The sequence below is a fragment of the Corythoichthys intestinalis genome, chromosome 5, assembly GCF_030265065.1.
Source record: "Corythoichthys intestinalis isolate RoL2023-P3 chromosome 5, ASM3026506v1, whole genome shotgun sequence".
Lineage (NCBI taxonomy): Eukaryota > Metazoa > Chordata > Actinopteri > Syngnathiformes > Syngnathidae > Corythoichthys > Corythoichthys intestinalis.
This window is the reverse complement of record NC_080399.1, coordinates 54,919,665-54,938,711: the sequence shown is the minus strand read 5'-3', so window position 1 is coordinate 54,938,711 and position 19,047 is coordinate 54,919,665. Positions and strand designations below refer to the sequence as shown.

Below are 19,047 nucleotides of genomic sequence, written 5' to 3'. Positions count from 1 at the left end.
AGGGATGTCCCGATCCAGGTTTTTACACTTCCAATCCGATACCGGTATTGTTTTGCACTTCCGATCCAATACTGGCCTATCTGATCATGTATTAAAGCTAGTTATTTAGCCTCCTTACTTAGTTGTCAGACTAGTGTTGAAAAGGGTTTTAGTACTCTTGATAACAACTAGCCAGCTGAATTAGGTGAGTTTGAATAACACACAATGGTTGGTAACAAGTAGAGCTGTCCCGACTAGTCGACATAGTCGATGTCATCGATGACGTAAATCCGTCGACGAGCACAACATCCCGTCGACGGTTAATGAAGGGTTAAAAAAATATATGCGTGGAAAGTTAGAATGTCGGATGCTCTGTTTGCAAGCGGGGAAAGCGGCACAAGGCCAAAAAAAGCGCACCAGTGTCCAAAATATTGACTTATTTCAAAGAAACGAAGGAGAGTACACTCTTCTGTCCTGTCTCTTCAATGGCAAGCTTGGCTGCACGTCGGCCGTGAATAAACACCTCAAGCGCCTTCACCCAGTTTGTAATTTTGTTTTTTTTGTTTTTTTCGTTTTTTGTACACCAGAGGGTGCTGTCGCCTTACTAAATAATAATATTTCATTGACAGTGGGCCTATAAGTGCTATTAGTATTGTTCTTAATTCTAATTGAAAGGTTTATTTCATGTTATGGTTTATTTTATGGTATAGAAAATTAAATAAGGTTAAAAGGTCATAAATATATACAGTATATACAGTGATTGCACTCAAGGGAGAGATTGTCAATGGTAAGGTAATAAATTAAGGTAAAGGCAATTCATATAGGCAATTCATTGATATATAAATAAGGTTTCAAAGGAAAAAGGTGAAACGTTTTTGTTAATTTCTAATTGTGTTGCTTTATTTGTGTGCACCGTAGCTCTTACGGTGTGTTTACATCAAGGATGGAATAAAAGTTGTAACCATCAGTTTAAGAGACCATCTTTTCAATCGGGATGCTACACTAGTTAATTCTATCAGCATTCGAACTCATTGTTTATTTGTGATTTATTATTGTTATTCATTCATTCATTTTCCATGCCACTTATTCCTCACGAGGGTCGTTACGTGTTTATTTGTACTTTAATAAATAATTTGAGTGTTCCAATATGTTTTTTGTGAATTGATAAGCGTCAACAAAAATTTCATTGCTAAATTAATAAAAAAAAATAATAATAATTTTTTTTTTTAATTATTAGATTAGTCGACTAATCGTAAAAATAGTCGGCTGACTAATCGGGAGAAAATTAGTCGTTTGGGACAGCCCTAGTAACAAGAAACTGACCTGTTTATTCAGTGACGAACACAAAAGGTTATAAATAAGAAACAGAAATGGCATAGTCAGTCAGTAAAACGCGCAAATAATATTGTAAACTGTCAGTGGATCCCACAAATCCCCCAACCTATTAGATGCTTTTAATGTTTCGTGCATTAGTTACAAAAATTGTATAAAAAGCCTCTCAGGTTTAAATAAACGACTATTTCAGTATCAAGTTAACATTTTAAAACAGTAAATAAAATACTCAAGTCCCCATTCTGTATCAGCAGCTTTAAACTACATTCAATTAATTTAATTTTGCGAATCAACTGTTAAAGTTGTTAAAATTGCTCCCGTTATTCCATAATTTCCCTTCTGTCTACTTTTGACATGTGAAAGTTTTAAAACTGTTTTGAAGATAGATTCAAGTCAAGATTTTGCCGATTTATGGGTATTTTAGATAAAAAGTTAATTAGGTTCGCTTGGAAGGTTCACTACAACAGCCTACAAGGGAAGTCTCCTGCTTTAAGATGGCGGCTGTTTACTAACGCACCTAGTTTTCAATGCATGTGTTGCTAACGCTGTCGAGTCTGTCATTGTGCATCTAGTTCTACCTACATATGATATCTATTAGACAAACATGACGTTTACTCTCGGGACGCAATGCGGTCCGTTTCTCATTGCGTCCCGAAGACCCCGCTGTGTATTAGTTCCGCTTTACTTGACATATTTCAATAATCGGAATTTGGATGTTTGTGAATTGTTCTCGAATCTTCCACGGTAGAATCGCTCAAGGCGTATGGGCATATTGTACCGTGGTTCTAATGCTGCGTTCCAGAAAAGTGGGATGTCAGACTTTTCCGACCTCCGACTAGGAAAATATCATTGGAACACCACTCGAACTGGGAGGTCCAAGTCGCGAAGTCGGAGAAAAAATAACTACCCCGACCTCCAAGTTGTTTCAATCTGACGTCACTGGACAAAATGGCGCTCAAGAAAACAAATGATAACACAATAATGAAGTAAATCACGTTTATTTGAGACGCCATGTATTTTTTTCCTCATACAATGAATTATCTTTGTTGTGCTATGTTTTTATATTGACGATCAGGAAAGGATGTAACTTAAAAAAGGCAGTTTACAGTGTGGGCTATAACGCAGCTGTCGTTTTTCCTCTACTATTTGATCGCTTATAGGAAGGCAGGTTCGCTGGAGGTCAAAATGTCTTTGGATGGCCAAAATAAAAAAACACCTCATCGCGATCAGCCATCTTTGTTGTTTACATTTGCTTGGAACGCTTTGAGGTCGGAACTGGTACCATCCAAGTGGGATAAATCCGACTTCCCACTTCTCTGGAATGCAGCATAAGTGTTGGATGGTGCGTCTTTACACACAAGAGATAATGGCTCGTCATCCAGAATGAATTCTTGATTCTTCTTCTTGCAATGAATTCTTGCAATGACTCTTGTTATTCCCTGGGCTTTGGGACTGTCGAGTGCCAGTTTGTCACGCATAGCAAAAGTTTCTGCCAGTGTTAGTTGCGTAGGACCTTTCTTTTTGTCTTCGGTTTTCTTAACATACTCCTCATATTGATCGTGGTGGTATTTCGCTAAATGCTTGATTAGGTTGGTTGTATTAAAACTTCTTACAGCTTTACCACCAAGCTTAACTTTATTGTGGCGTATGTTGCACTCTGCCTCTTCGTCTTTGTCGTCCTTTAAGGTGAAATGATCCCACACAGCTGACATTTTTACCGATAAAGTCTCTCGGTAAATTGGGAGACGTTAATGTAGTGTGTTGAAGGTGTGCCGTAAAATGCGGACCGGATTTTAGGGAAACCGAAGCAAAAACTGGAATGGATTATGTATATCAGTGTGCTGGACAACCCGGACCGGATTTTCAAAAAAACTGGATCGGAAGTTTGGATCGGAATTTTTCCGTGTCGGCCGATCCGATACCGATGCGCATTTTTTGGCCCATATTGGCATCCGATCCGATCCAAACATTGGATTGGGACATCTCTAGCTACAATTCGGCTCAAAAAGTAGCGGGTATTTAAAGATAATAATCCAACAACAATTTGTCTTTCAGACCCCGCGTATTGGTCAGCTTTTTTTCTGAACGAAAGAAGAAAAAAGAAGTCCTGTGCTAAAGAGAAAAGCAATCCCAATGACAAAGATTTTAACATGTATTTTAAAAATGAAATGCCTCAATGATTTTTTTTTTCTTATGAACGGTTTTCAAAAGCTTTATTGGTGGATTTTCTCAAGTTAAGGCGCCACACAGAAATTAATAAATTTAATTGTGTAAGCAGGATCTGTGTATTAGTTTTATTATTTAATTACAGGTGTTTTAGCTCATTTCAATTTATTTTATTTAAATGGGCTATTGTTTATTTTATTATGTGTTTGTATTTTACAAATGTAATTTAGTATTCATTTATATTGTATTTTTTATGTTGTATAACTTTAGTTCCTATGTGGTTACGATTGCATATTAGTTTGAAAATCGACCGGATCCACCGTATTTTTACACGAGTGACTTCCGGTCTGCTAGCTAGTAGTGCTGACGCAGGAGGGCCGCGTCTTGCGTCAAATAATAAACTCTGCCGTTCTTTTCGCCTGCATCGCGTTGAGCCGCTTCTGGGACGCGTCCAACACGCGGCCGCACTGCGACTGGTGTGCATTGGCTGATTGATTTTAACGGCCGCGTTTCACTGCGTTCTCGCAGCGGCCACATTGTCGCGCCGTTGACGTTTCTTACTGTCCTACCGTGTTGGTCCTCATTATACTAAAGAAGACGGAATAAATATAATCCACACAAAGAAACTGTAACCCGATTGACTCACAGCCTCGAAAAGTAAGGGTTATATTACGTCAGAAACTCGTTCGGTACGCGTCCGTTCCGAATCGACCACCAAGTACCGAAACTGTTCAATACGAATACATGTACCGTTACACCCTTACATATGACCATTTCGACCTACAAACCAGATCTTGGAACAAATGAAATTCGTATATAGCGGTACCCCTGCACCTATTACTTCTGCGACGCCGGATAGTACTGAAGCCATTAGTACCAAAAGATTGCTCTCACTCAGTCTCACTGCTCCAGAGAATAGAGTCTCAGTAGTGTTATCCTTTTTCAGCTCGGGCCTTTGCAATGCCCACCATGCAATGCCACTCCTCTGCAGTGTGCACCGTATTGTGTGATTGGAAACTGTCATGGCAGTTTGGCTTTCTGATTCTTGAACTAATGGAGTAGAATTTGCACAGCGATTTTTTTTCTACCTTTCTCATCAGGTGACACTCCTGCCTGAGGTGTTAACGTCCTTGGACGGCTTGTATGGCCAACAGAAATGATTTTATTTCCATCTCATGAATTTCTGCACCACTTTTGTGACTAACAAGAAAATCTATACTGATCTTCTTGTAGCGTTCTCCCTTTCTGTGTCTAGAAATTCTTTTCTTTCTGAGGCAACTCCCCTTTTAGTTGCCTGTCTGTCCGACACCTGTGTAATGAATAATTACCGTATTTTTCGGACTATAAGTCGCGACTTATATGTGAAATTATTAACACATTATTATCATTTCACATGTTATTTTGGTGTTGTAGGAGAAACACTGATGGTTTGGTAAACTTGTTACCGTGTTCTTTATGCTATAGTTATCTGAATAACTCTTAGTAGCTATGTTACGTTAACATACCGGCCACGTTCGCATTTTGTTGTTCATGCATCATGTAACATTATCATACTGTACACTTATTCAGCATGTTGTTCTCTATTGTATTTGTATTTTAAATTGCCTTTCAAGATGACATATCTGTTCTATGTGTTGGATTTTATCAAGAAATTTCCCCCCAAAATGCGACTTCTCCAGTGCGACTTACATATGTTTTTTCCCCTCTTCGTTGGGCATTTTATGGCTGGTGCGACTTATACTCAGGTGCGACTTATAGTCCGAAAAATATGATATATTCATATGTTGTTGATATCTTGTGAGGGAGAATTTTGTCGGCTTTTGCTCAAATGTTTTCATGGGGGTTTATCATTTCCGCCCCATGATCTTTAAAGATTTGTTAAAACAACTTTTTTTTTTTGAAAGTGCAAATTAACTCATTTGCTGTAAATCAATGTCCCACATTTGCGGGATTATTTTATAGTGTGATTTGCAGTAAAAATGCTGTTTCTGAAGAGAGAAAAGTTTTCTGAAATATCAGTTATGGTATACTCAATTATGATGTACTCTGTACATTTTTGTCAGGATTTAAGTCTTAACTAATGCCGTTTATTTCAGCTCGCTATGATAAAACCTTACAGATGTTTTTTTTTTTTAATTATTATTTATACGCGCATTCTTTCTTTTATGATTTATTTTCCCTGTAGAAAAAGATCTACAAATACCGCAAGGTATTAAACAATCCAAGCCGCTGGGATGTAGTGCTGAAGGAGATCAGAGCTCTCGTAGACATGGCTCTGACCTCACCGCTACAAGATGAGTCTATTCATCAGGCCCCTCTACATATCATCTCTACTTTGCTGGCTGAGGTAACAAAGCACGTACACAAACATGTGTACATTATCAGGGACTTCCTCTTCCTATTTTACTCTTTCTTTTTTATTTGGAATATTATTTCAGATCATTTTACAGCAGAAGCTGAACCGTCACGCTGTCAGTTACAGGATCAGACTAACATACAAGTTTTATTTATTTGTAGGTTTGGCAAATTAAATCAAAGTAAATCAAGTTGTATGACACAGTTTAATTGCAATTTCATTTGTCTTTATCATCCATTAGATCCAACGCGAAGGCTGCACATTTATCCAAAAAGAGATTAAGAAGAACGGCTAATATAAACAGTAACACATCTTAAAATAAACATACAAATACAAAAAAAAGCTGTCACAATATGGGCCATTTTATATTATGATAGTGATATGTCATGATATAGTTATTTTTAAATTATAACACCCCACTCCGCCCACTTCATTTTTAACTGACATTAAAGAGACCAGACACAAATGTGTAATATACACAATTAGTGCTGCTACATAAAAGTATTAAACATAAACATAAGTGGCTGAGTGAGTAGCATACATAGTTTTGCTCAAATGTAAAGATATGTAATTATTTACTAGTGCTTGGGAGTGGTTTTTACGTTTAAGACTAGCATAATGTCATGAATAATTAATTATCAATCTTAATAGCAGAATGAAGTGTGTCTCTGTGGGTTACATATTGCTAAGTGTTGTTTAAAGCTCTGATGTCTTATTGAATACATAACTCACTTAGGAGGGGGGGTGATGGCAGGATTCCCAGCGTTTACCATGCAGTGTAAAGTCTAAATAAAAATGATGTGTTTTGTTGCATTTGTGGCTAATTCTTTCCCAAATGTAGTAGTATTCTCTATTTCTTTTTAAACTACCTCATAATTTATTAATTGTCATTAACTTTTTCAATTATTTACCACAAGTTTGTAAAGTATCAGTGGTGGTATAGCAGTACATTCCCCTGCCATTGAGACAGACAGCGTGGGGTCACATCTCACTTAATGACTGATCCCGCAGACAAACTGCCAAATTCAGGTCACAGTCCACCTTTTTGCCCTAGTCTGTGGGTAAATTCCAATAACGCAGGCCAGGCAGGATAAGTGATGAAAAAAATAGACGGCCTGCTGGATTGAGTATAGCATTTTTGGGACCACAGATCCAGACTTTTTTGTTGAGGTTATTTTATTTTTACATACCAAAGATATGCCGTGTTATATTGCTTTTATTGCTCCACATTTCAATGCTACTGTTTAATATAATCTAGAATTGAAATGATTTTAAGGGATTAAAATAGGCAAATATCTTTATGCCGACAGCAGCAGCAAAAAAATAAGAAATATTTAAATCAAAAAGAATCCTACCCTTTATTTCTGGGAATATATGTCATCCAAGAACATTTGCTAAAGTGACAGGCCTAATGGTTGGTTAATTGGGGACTCTAAATCAGTCCCTTAAATGTAAACGCTTTTTTGTTTAAATGTGCCCTACTTTGCCCTCCCTCGTTCTTCCTCCTTTCTTTCTTTGCACCATAAATTTATATCTTGTTTGTCATCTTTTTGCCTATAGAACTCCAATCTCAGCACACAGGATCACGAGAACATCATTGTGGTAAGAGTGAAGGTCACAAATTTATATAAATAATTGTTGTGCGTCTAGACATGAGCTACTGTATATATCTGGTTCACATTGATTATTTACATTTTTATTTTGTCATATATATTTTTTTTAAAAATGATGAAACTGAAAATATGTTTTCCTACTAAACAATGTGATGTACATTATCTGTTGCCTTGGTGGGTTGAGCCCAAGCATAAAATATCACAAGTGTTGTTTTTATAACTACTTCGGCTCATCTATTCTCCTAGCCATAGACTTCATAACAGATTTTTGAAGTCTGTGACCTAGCCCTTTTTGGAATATTGTTTTTAAACGTGGGTTTATATGTACTCCCCCACCCCCCCTATGTATTTACAGGCAATTGCACCTCTTCTAGAAAATAATCACCCACCCCCTGATCTTTGTGAGTTCTTCTGTAAGGTAAGATGAAGAAGTGTCCTGGAGCTGTAACTGCTTTAAACATAGTAGTGTTTTAAAACAGTCATACAGTACAGTATGTCATGTGCAGATGTGGGTAGAGTATCAAAAAAATTCTACTCAAGTAAGAGTAGAGTTACTTCAAAATACAATTAAGGGGTAGGTAAAGAGTAAAAATTTAGTAAAGTACAAGTAAAATATTATTTGGTGTAAATAATAATGAAGTAATGAGGAATTGCGTTCAAGATTTTTGTTATTAAATAATGGTATTTCTTTCTCAGTAAAAAGTAATCTATAAGAACTGTTATTGTTCAATATAACTAAATACATGACCATATTTGGCGAAAAAATACACACAAATCATCGAATTCTGACTAGAAAAATCTATAGAAATTAAACCTCACCCGTCCAACTATTAAAACGATCTTATCTCCGGTTTATCTTGTTCTATCGGTGCTAAATAAAAACTAGAATAGAAGCTGAAATCTGCGCTTTGGAGTAGGCATGTGCCGGTTACCGGTTCCAAGGTTTACCGTGGTATGAAAATGTCACGGTTTCAAAACCACTAAAATTTTCCGTCATACCGTAGTACGGTATTCGCTATTTTACAAGTCTCAAAAATGCAGCCAGAAGTGTCTTGGAGTGGCAGCGCTCACTCTTCCCTCTCCGGTTGTTGATGTGTGTGTGTCAGTGACGCTATTCTGCTAAACACCAAAAAAGAAACACTCCAAACAAAAGGCCTACTTTTCTTGAATTTATGGAGGTCTCAAATCATGGTAACTGAAATATACAAAATGAACACTTTTAAAACGCTGTACAATTGTATTTTACACGTATGAGTAGCTTCATTAGCACAAACACAACAGAATGTGAGGAAGTCATCAATGAAAAAGTTCGCCAAAAACAAAACACACATTTTCCTCTCAAATTCAAAATACAAATTAATTAAAAACTTACAAAGACGAATGTTAGCCTAGTCTTAGCTGGGAGAGCAACTTCGTCGAGGTTATAAATCTCACGGCCACTGAGAAACAAGCTTGAATGAAGGAAAAGGCATAACATCAAAGATCGCTAATTGCGTCAGATAATCTTGCCCTAGGCACAAATGTACATTCGCTGGACAAGGAGAGGTCTCACTCCCAGTGTTTTTAGATTAAACCTTTACACAACAACATTCACATTTTAACTAACTTATCCATTTTTAACTTATTAACTTATGAATCCTGCGTCTTTTTAACACAAAGGCATGACATGTAGACTAGAGTTGACACAGTGGCTGAAAATGGCGAAACTTCACTTGAGCTTTTGCCCCCTCAAAAAAAAAAAAAAAAAGTACAGTCAATATTTTTCAATTTTATTTAGAAGTGTTTTTACTTTTTTACAGCAATTAATTTAGTTCTTGCTCCAATCTTGAGCAACCTGAGCTGTGGCTGTGGGTAGTCTATAAGTTCAAGTATATATTTTTTTTGTTTATTTATTTATTTTAACATAATATTCATGTTCCAATTTGCAAATATTTTCTGAAAAATAAAAAATCCTGGAAAAAAGTTTTTTTTTTTTTTTTTTTGGTAACCCATCCCTCTCAAAATAACACATTTTGGAGCTATAATTGCAAAACCATGATACCGTAAAACCGCGGTATTTTTGCTCACGGTTATCGTACCGTCAAAATCTCATACCGGCACATGCCTACTTTGGCGTGATATTGACGGCAGCACTCTATGTAAAAAAATGATTTATAGTTATATTATACGTAGTTAGTAGGGGTGTGGATTGTATCATATCTAGCGATACGATTCGTATCATGAACCACAGCGATTCGATTATTCCCGATACGACACTTGAAGACGATTATTGCGATATTTTTGTATATCACTAGAAAAAAAATCAAAATGGACATACAATAAGTACATTTCTATCAATTTATTCCTGAAACGTCATCCAGCACTCAAGTAAAAATTGTTTTGTTTCATTTTTGAACAACATATGGCTGTCATTATATTTTCTCTTTTTTAGTGCAAACCTGCTTTAGTCCAAACCTGCTTAAATGCAGGATTCTAAACACTCCATGCCTCCATTTTTGTAGTAAAAGCCAAAATGAGCCCAAATTTTAAATTTATAAAAGGACTAATCCGAGCAACCACTCGAGGGTGAGGTACACAAATCTCTCCTCGGATTAGTGTAATGTTGTTGTTACTTCAGCGGACTGGAAGGCAACGCTGCTGCGTGCTGGACACTACTGGACGTGAGTGGAAGTGCAGCCGCTGAATTTTTTATTTCCACCAATAACACACGTGTAAGGATCGATACAGACAGATTTTGAATTGATACGAGAATTGCGTGACGTAATATTGCGATATCCCGCAGAAACGATTTTTTTAACACCCCTAATAGTTATTTTATAGTTATATTTTGCAGTCGTATAAAGTAGCCATGTGCCGGTATGATATTCTGACGGTATGATAACCTTAAGCAAAAATATCACGGTTTCACAGTATCATGGTATTGCTGTTACAGCTCAAAAATGTGTTACTTTGAGATATCTGGGTTAAAAAAAAAAAAAACTTTTTTTCCATTGAACAGGATTTTTATTTTTCAAAACATATTAGCCAATTGAGACATAAATCTAATGTTAAGTTAAATAAAGAAAACAAAAAAAAAAAAAAAAAAAAAAAAACAGCCACAGCTTAACATTATTATCATCAGAACAAAAATAATTGAATTATTTTCCATAAAAAGCAAGTGTTTATAACTAGTTTACATTACACACACACAATCTTTCTCAACACAGACAGTTGCCAGAGGGGAAAAAACACGTTTTACCACTGCTAGACACACTAAACACGCTGGAGTTAACTCTCGAAGCTTGTGGGAATCGTTCATGATAGTGTTTACTTATTTTGTATAAATGCGAAATCATATTGGAGGTATTGCCTCCTCAGTAGCCACCCTCCGCAAACATGTTGTACATGTCAGTTGGATCTCCTCCTCTTAGCCGCGGCTGTCTGTAACTTTTCTGTTGCCGAAGTATTCCCATAATGGTGATTTTGTTTTCTTCGATGGGGGGAAAAAGTTCAGGAGTTTCACCTCCTCTAGCCATCATGTAGCACAGCTGACTCACTGACTCTGAGCAACAACCGGTTGAGTAGGGTTGAGCCTTGCAGCTGCAAGCGAGGGATATCTCCCTGCATTTATGGTACATAAAAAATAGCTAATAACTTAGGGACGGTATGACTGAGTATTTTTGCGGTTTTGAAACCGTGATGTTTTCATACCATGGTATACCTTGAAACCGGTTATCGGCACATACTTACGATAAAGACATCACTTGATTGAACCGGCCGCTGTGATCATTGAACCTTCGACTGCAAGATTGTGTGTGTGGTCATGTGACTGTATTGGTACCTCTGATTAGTATAATGGGAGTCATGTGATTATTGCTGCAATGTCTCATTGGTGAAAATAGTAGAGCTACTGTGGGCATCTCTGGCAGAAATAAAGTGTGTTGTTTTAGTTTTTTCACAAATCTACTAGATTTAAAGTAAAAAGTATGGCATAATAAAACTACTCTTAGAAGTACATTATTAGCAACAGACTAAATGTCACGCGTTACTACCCACCTTTGGTCATGTGTCAATGTGAATTAGTGCAAAATAAATAAAATTGACTTTACTTGACCTATTGCAGCACTGTCGTGAACGACCACGTTCCATGGTTGTTATAGAAGTGTTCACTCCTGTGGTCCAGAGAATCCTCAAACACAACATGGTAAAAAAAGATCCCTTCAGAAACCCTCAACGTCCAGGTCCTCACGAACTTTATTCCATTCGGTTTCTCACTTGTCGTGTTTTGCAGGATTTTGGAAAGTGTCCTCGACTGCGCCTTTTTACTCAGGAGTACATCCTGGCCCTGAATGAACTAAATGCAGGAATGGAAGTTGTCAAAAAATTTGTTCACAGGTGAGAGATTTAGCTGTAGGTCCTATAAAATATTCCAAGATTTTTTTCAAGTGTTGTATAAAGCCAAAAACATGATTGCTAATAACTTTTTTAAAACATTTTTTATGTTAATTATTTTTAAATGAACAAAAATAATAAAAATAATCACTTCCCCCTTCCAGGGCTGACTGTCCCTAAAATGATGATGATCATCCAACTTTGTCTAAACTTTGCTTTGTTGCAGCATGCACGGGCCAACAGGGCAGTGCCCTCACCCACGTGTCCTGCCAAACCTGGTTGCAGTATGCCTAGCTGCCATTTACTCCTGTTATGAGGAGTTCATTAACAGGTTAGTCAAACATGCACATACATAGTCACTTCTCATCTTTTCTGCTCTGCATGGTTGGAGTTGGCCTTGCTTTGTTCACTTTTTTTATGGGTCTGGCTTTGAGAGCTGCTCAGCTATGTTGATCTTGAAGGTCAGCATCATAAAAGATAGACAGCCTACAACTCACCCCTTCTCAAGCACTCATGTACATCACTAATAACAAAACAACCCACAAAAATACAAAATTTATTTTCCCATTTTATGTGAATTTATAGTCCTAAAGTTATCATTTTCACTTAAAGGGAACCTCGGACTAAAAGACTTGTAGGCTCTAATAAGCCACAATTGTTCTCTGTTTCTAAAATATGTTATTAGAAGCGCATAAAATATTGCCGTTGATTCAAAAATCAATAATATTTAGTACGTTTTGACTTACGGAGGGCGCCATGGATTTTGTGCACAAAGGTTTGTCACTGTCACTAGATGAACACTACCGGTGTTCTGCAATTCCTTCTACGCGGTGAGACGTCCAACACGTGCGCTCATCGGTTAAAAGCGGCGAGTACTTACAGTACTATTTGTGTTTTTAGTCTTTTATTACCTTTTCATTGCCTCAAAATACTTTTTGCATGTGTTTCCCTTTCATACTTTTAAGCACTCCGTTTTCTTGTGGTAGCTTTAAAGCAGATCGTTGATCTGTTGACCACATTAGTCACATAGCGTATTTAAACCACCCTTATTTGATATTACTACGTTTAAGTATTTTCTGAAGGCATTTTTTAATGTTCCTCTTGGGTTCAAATTGAAAGTGTGAACAGATGACATGTTAGTGTTGCTAGAGTCATACTCTGCAATCCCAGCAGTGCAACCCAGTGACATCACCGTCCTGCGACATCAACACCAATGGCGACCTTCTAGTTAAACTAATTTTACAAATTGTTGAAAAACGAAAACATCAAGGTAAATGCACATAACCATACAACTGCCCTATATATACAGTGGGGCAAATAGGTATTTAGTCAACCACCAATTGTGCAAGTTCTCCTACTTGAAAAGATTAGAGAGGCCTGTAATTGTCAACATGGGTAAACCTCAACCATGAGAGACAGAAAAAAAAACAGAAAATCATATTGTTTGATGTTTAAAGAATTTATTTCAAAATTAGAGTGGAAAATAAGTAATAAGTCACATACAAACAAGCAAGATTTCTAGCTGTCAAAGAGGTCTGACTTCTTCTAACGAGGTTTAACGAGGCTCCACTCAATACCTGTATTAATGGCACCTGTTTTAACTCATTATCGGTATAAAAGACACCTGTCCACAACTTCAGTCAGTCACACTTCAAACTCCACTATGGCCAAGACCAAAGAGCTGTCGAAGGACACTAGAGACAAAATTGTAGACCTGCACCAGACTGGGAAGACTGAATCTGCAATAGTTAAAACGCTTGGTGTAAAGAAATCAACTGTGGGAGCAATTATTAGAAAATGGAAGACATACAAGACCACTGATAATCTCCCTCGATCTGGGGCTCCATGCAAGATCTCACCCCGTGGCGTCAAAATGATAACAAGAACTGTGAGCAAAAATCCCAGAACCACACGGGGGGACCTAGTGAATGACCTACAGAGAGCTGGGACCACAGTAACAAAGGCTACTATCAGTAACACATTGCGCCGCCAGGGACTCAAATCCTGCACTGCCAGACGTGTCCCCCTGCTGAAGCCAGTACACGTCCAGGCCCGTCTGCGATTCGCTAGAGAGCATTTGGATGATCCAGAAGAGGACTGGGAGAATGTGTTATGGTCAGATGAAACCAAAATAGAACTTTTTGGTAGAAACACAGGTTTTCGTGTTTGGAGGAGAAAGAATGAATCAGCATGACAATGATCCCAAACACACAACCAGGGCAACAAAAGAGTAGCTTCGTAAGAAGCATTTCAAGGTCCTGGAGTGGCCTAGCCAGTCTCCAGATCTGAACTCCATAGAAAATATGTGGTGGGAGTTGAAAGTCCGTGTTGCCCAACGACAGCCCCAAAACATCACTGTTCTAGAGAAGATCTGCATGGAGGAATGGGCCAAAATACCAGCAACATTGTGTGAAAAGCTTGTGAAGAGGTACAGAAAACGTTTGGCCTCCGTTATTGCCAACAAAGGGTACATAACAAAGTATTGAGATGAACTTTTGGTATTGACCAAATACTTATTTTCCACCATGATTTGCAAATAAATTCTTTAAAAATCAAACAATGTGATTTTCTGTTTTTTTTTTTCCCCCCCACATTTTGTCTCTCATGGTTGAGGTTTACCCATGTTGACAATTACAGGCCTCTGTAATATTTTCAAGTGGGAGAACTTGCACAATTAGTGTTTGACTAAATACTTATTTACGCCACTGTATTTGTTTTTAAAGATGGATTACAATTTATCGATTGTGAAACAAAAACATCCACATTCAGCTATCTCTCACGAACAAGATTGACTTTCATTTGTGGGTCCTGGTTTCTGTTCCTACACTAAAAAAATAACTGGTGTTATTTACTTGATAAAATCTTTGTAAAAATTTGCACTTACTTTTATTAAGTAAATTTTACTGCTCACAATATTTAGTTCAGTTTACTTTCAGCAATCAATTAAATTTTACTTACCACTGAACTTAATGTTTTCTTAACTATCAAGTAAATTTTACTTTGTTGTAGTTAGGTAATGTACGTGAAATATAACTAAAACAAATTAAGTAAAATCAATTGTTTTATTTCCATGAGCAGAACTTAAGGCTACATGAAAATATTATGTAAAATAGCTGGATCATTTATTGTAATGAAATAAGTAGAATTGAATTTTTTTTTTCATGATTTATACACAAAATTGGCTCTATTAAGTTGCAGATATTGTATTTTCTTTCTATTTTAATATAAAGATACGACCTGGAAAATTAGTCCATCAAGTAGAAGTTTTTTTTTTCTTTTTAAACTACAAAACTACAAGACCTCATAAAAAAAAAAAAAAAAAAAAAAAAAAAAAAAAAAAACAAAGAAGTAAATCTTGAAACTGGTAAGGTCAATCTTACCAGTAAGTTGAATGGCAGAAATAAAACTAACTTTTCAGGATATTCTAATTTTCTGAGTAGTACCTGAAAAATACTACATTGTGTGCATTTATCAGAAATCACAACAAAAATATAGTTCAAATCACATTTATTTTTTGTATAATAAATTCCCTCAACTGTCACAACTGTCTGATCAACAATCAAAATTTAAGCTGTGTTACTGTGTGAACAACAGAGTGAGTTCTCGATGCATCCACTCCACCTTCAGCCCCATGAACAACCAATATCTTCAAGATGTGCTGACTGACATCACTGGTTCTGCCCTCCTGCTTGAAATGAGCAAAAATTGTCTTAAAAGCACATGGTCTCAGCTTTGCACTCAGGACACCTCCCTTAACTCTCATCAGTTCGATGAGTTTTGGTGTGTAGCTGTGAAGGCTGTACATAGAGGTCTGTTCCAGGGAAATTGCTTTTATTCTTCTTAATTCTTCTTTGATCTGAAAGAACAAGAATCACAAGCAAATCTGTTCTGTGCCTAAAAGAAACATTGGATACATGTAAGTCTACAATGTTTCAAGAACTCCAACCGTTTTGATTTCCTAAATGTGCAACTTTTGCAGGAGCATGTCATGGGTGATTCTCAGCTTAGAAATGACAAGATAATATTGTCACAAAAATGACAGCGCTCTCATTTAAAAAAGAGAGGGGAAAACATGCAAATTGCAGAATAGCACAATAGTATAAGTCATGTTACATTACATAGAGACAAACGTTCTCCTGCTGAAGTCTGGTTTATGCACGATAATAAAACGTCATATCTGCCCTAATTGCACGCTCAATTTTACGTTCTAGCACAAGTTTTGCGGTTCTGGTGTTCTGTCAAATGTTGCACCCCATCAGAACTTTGCTGTTCTGCGCATGCGCGTAATGTTTAAAATGGCCGCGAATGCAGCAGTTCCAAGTAAACATGACAAACTTTCTTTAAAGAAAGCAATATTTACTTACGCTTGATCATGGACGGACATGTAGAAAAGTTCTCTTTAGACACATCCTGCAATGTTAGCTGCACACAACAACTGCACGCCACTCTCTTACTGTTAACGTCAAAAACGTGCAAAATTTGACAAAACACCTGTCTCAACAAGCTAGCAACGTATCTTGGGGATGTGGGGAACGCTCACATTAAAGCCTTGACTGCAAAATGTACATATTGTGCAGGTATCACAAAACACGAGCAAGACATCCAGAGAAAATGGTGTATAAAAGTCCTATAGAATCTTAGCAAGCGCAACTGCTCTATATTTTCGCCCCGACATGATTTTGCATGAAAGCAGCTCTGAGTTACAGTACATTTGAACCAGTGCTTTGGCATTCACAGTCGGCTACAGTTTTTCACCGATCGAGCCCAGACAGTTTAACCAATGAGGTTTCTGTTAAAACAAGCAGCACCTGACTGACTGCAATCAACTGTTTGCACTTGTAAGACAATAGATTGTCTTACCCCATATATTGCCTTGCCTTGTCATATATTGATTGTCTTGCCCCATATATCTCTTTTAGTATTTTAGATTTCCTTAAACGTTCTATATTTTCATTTTCTCACTTTTAATATGTTTAAATGTTTTAAATGATTGTATGGCGACCTTGAGTGCCAGAAAGGCGCCTTCAAATAAAATGGATTATTATTATTATTTTTATTATTATTGGTGAAAAGGTGTTGTCGTGTTCTGTCGGAATGAAAAACTGCACCCACGGTGGCCCGATGTAGAATAGTTTGGAGACTCCTCCATTAGCATATCTATGCGTGCCATTTTGTACCTGCCTACCTGCACGCTATATCAAAGTGCAAAAACAGCCAGAGCTATTTGTTTCAGGTTTGATAAATCACATTACACATACTTAATTCATCTATTTGCATTTGCAACTTCTTCCACTCTGCTAAAAATATGAACTGCATGGCAATTTGGCCAAATCCTGTGTGTGACCATTTTGTTGTTCAGCTTCCACATCAGGTTTGTGCCTGTTTTTAATGTCACTCATGTGTGTTCCATGAGGCTTTGTGGTGACAGAAATACACCTCATATGCTTTAACACATCACTAACGTCATCAACATTGCCGTTGTCAACATCATTCACTCCAGAGAATAGCACATCTTTCCTTTTTTTTTTTCCGCCTTAGCGCCAACTCTCAATGGAACTTATATGCCCAAGTCTCCTGGCTAGGTTGTCTCATCTTTTGAAATGTTTTGTTATGACCACATTTCAATGTGTGCGTATGCTCATTGTGAAAAATATTTAAGATTTCCGATCACATGAGAAATCTAGCCCGAACACCTGATTTTTAGACACTTTTAGCAGTCCTTTTGGGTGAAATACAGTGGCATGAAAAAGTATCTGAACCTTTTGGAACTCCTCACATTTCTGCATAAAATCACCATCAAATGTGATCTTATCTTTGTCGAAATCACACCAATGAAAAAGCAGTGTCTGCTTTAACTAAAACCAACCAAAAATTTATAGGTTTTCATATTTTAATGAGGATAGTATGCAAACAATAATAGAAGGGGGAAAATGAGTAAGTGAACCATCACATTTAATTTTGTGCCAGCCTTCTTGTGCCACTTCTGTGGAGTGTCCACGTGCCTTTTTGCGAACATTAAAAGAGCAGCAATGTTTTTTTTAGACAGCAGTGGCTTCCTCTGTGGAGTCCTCCCATGAACACCATTATTGGCCATGTGTGCACAGAGATATTATACTGTGCCAGTGATTTCTGTAAGTCTTTAGCACACCCCCTAGGGTTCTTTTTTACCTCTCTGGGTATTCTGCTCTGAACTCTTGGGCGTTATCTTTGGTGGATGACCACTACTTGGGAGAGAACCAACAGTGCCAAACTCTCTATTTGTCGACATCTCTGACTGTCGATTGATGAACATCCACACTTTTAGAGATGGTTTTGTATCCTATCCCAGCGTTATAAAAATCAACAATGCTTGATCGCAGGTCTTCTAACAGCTCTTTTGACTGCGCCATGATGCACATCAGACAATGCTTCTCATCAAGGCAATTCTGACCAGGTGTGTGTTTGATAGTGGGCAGAGCAGCTTTAAACCTCTCATCAGTGGTTGGGCACACACCTGAATTAAATTGTTAAATTTAAAAAAAATTGGTTTCAATTACTCTTTAAGTTTCCTTATGCAGAGGGTTCACTTACTTATTTTCCCCCCTTCTGTCATTGTTTGCATGCTGTCCTCTTTAAAATATGAAAACCCATAAATGTTTGGGTGTTTTTAGTTAAAGCAGACACTGTGTTTTTCATCTGTGGGATTTTGACAAAGATCAGCGCACATATAGTGGTGATTATATGCAGAAATTTGACAAATTCCAAAAGGCTCAGATACTTTTTAATACCACTGTAGTTATTAGTCTTGGTCGTATTTTAGTCATTTCAAAATGTGTTGGTCTTCGTTTAGTTTTAGTTGACGTATACTCAAAATGTTTTCGTCTGTAAAAATTCAAAGGTTTTAGTCTAAAAACAAATGAAAATAGGTCAGAGGTTTCCAAAAATTTTGAATCAACATTTGAGAGACATGCACATATTGACAAGTACAAGACCAACTTCAGTAGGGTTTTCTAATGGTTTAATTTGCAACTGGAAGCTCAGAGCACTTCTACTGTAAGCTGAAGCAGACACCAACAAAAAGAAAACAACACAACAGCAGTCTAAGAGGACTTTCGCCATGCTGAAGTTAATGCGAGTGCTATGCTGACGCTACGAGTTAGATTTAGTGTGTGTTGTGATCACTCAGCACACTTTTATAGTCTAAAGCAACATTACATATTCTCTCTTGCCAAGATAAGACAAGAAATCTTG

At 37.2% G+C, this 19,047-nt stretch overlaps 1 protein-coding gene across 1 annotated transcript in view; it reads left to right on the top strand.

The window, feature by feature from the left end:
* Positions 1–19,047, top strand: part of cmip (c-Maf inducing protein) — a 127,159-nt gene that overhangs the window by 66,398 nt on the left and 41,714 nt on the right. The window contains exons 5-10 of the mRNA XM_057837393.1: positions 5,663–5,824; positions 7,394–7,435; positions 7,802–7,864; positions 11,549–11,629; positions 11,717–11,820; positions 12,044–12,148. Coding sequence (XP_057693376.1) covers positions 5,663–5,824; positions 7,394–7,435; positions 7,802–7,864; positions 11,549–11,629; positions 11,717–11,820; positions 12,044–12,148 — 557 coding nt within the window. The remainder of the gene's footprint in view (positions 1–5,662; positions 5,825–7,393; positions 7,436–7,801; positions 7,865–11,548; positions 11,630–11,716; positions 11,821–12,043; positions 12,149–19,047) is intronic.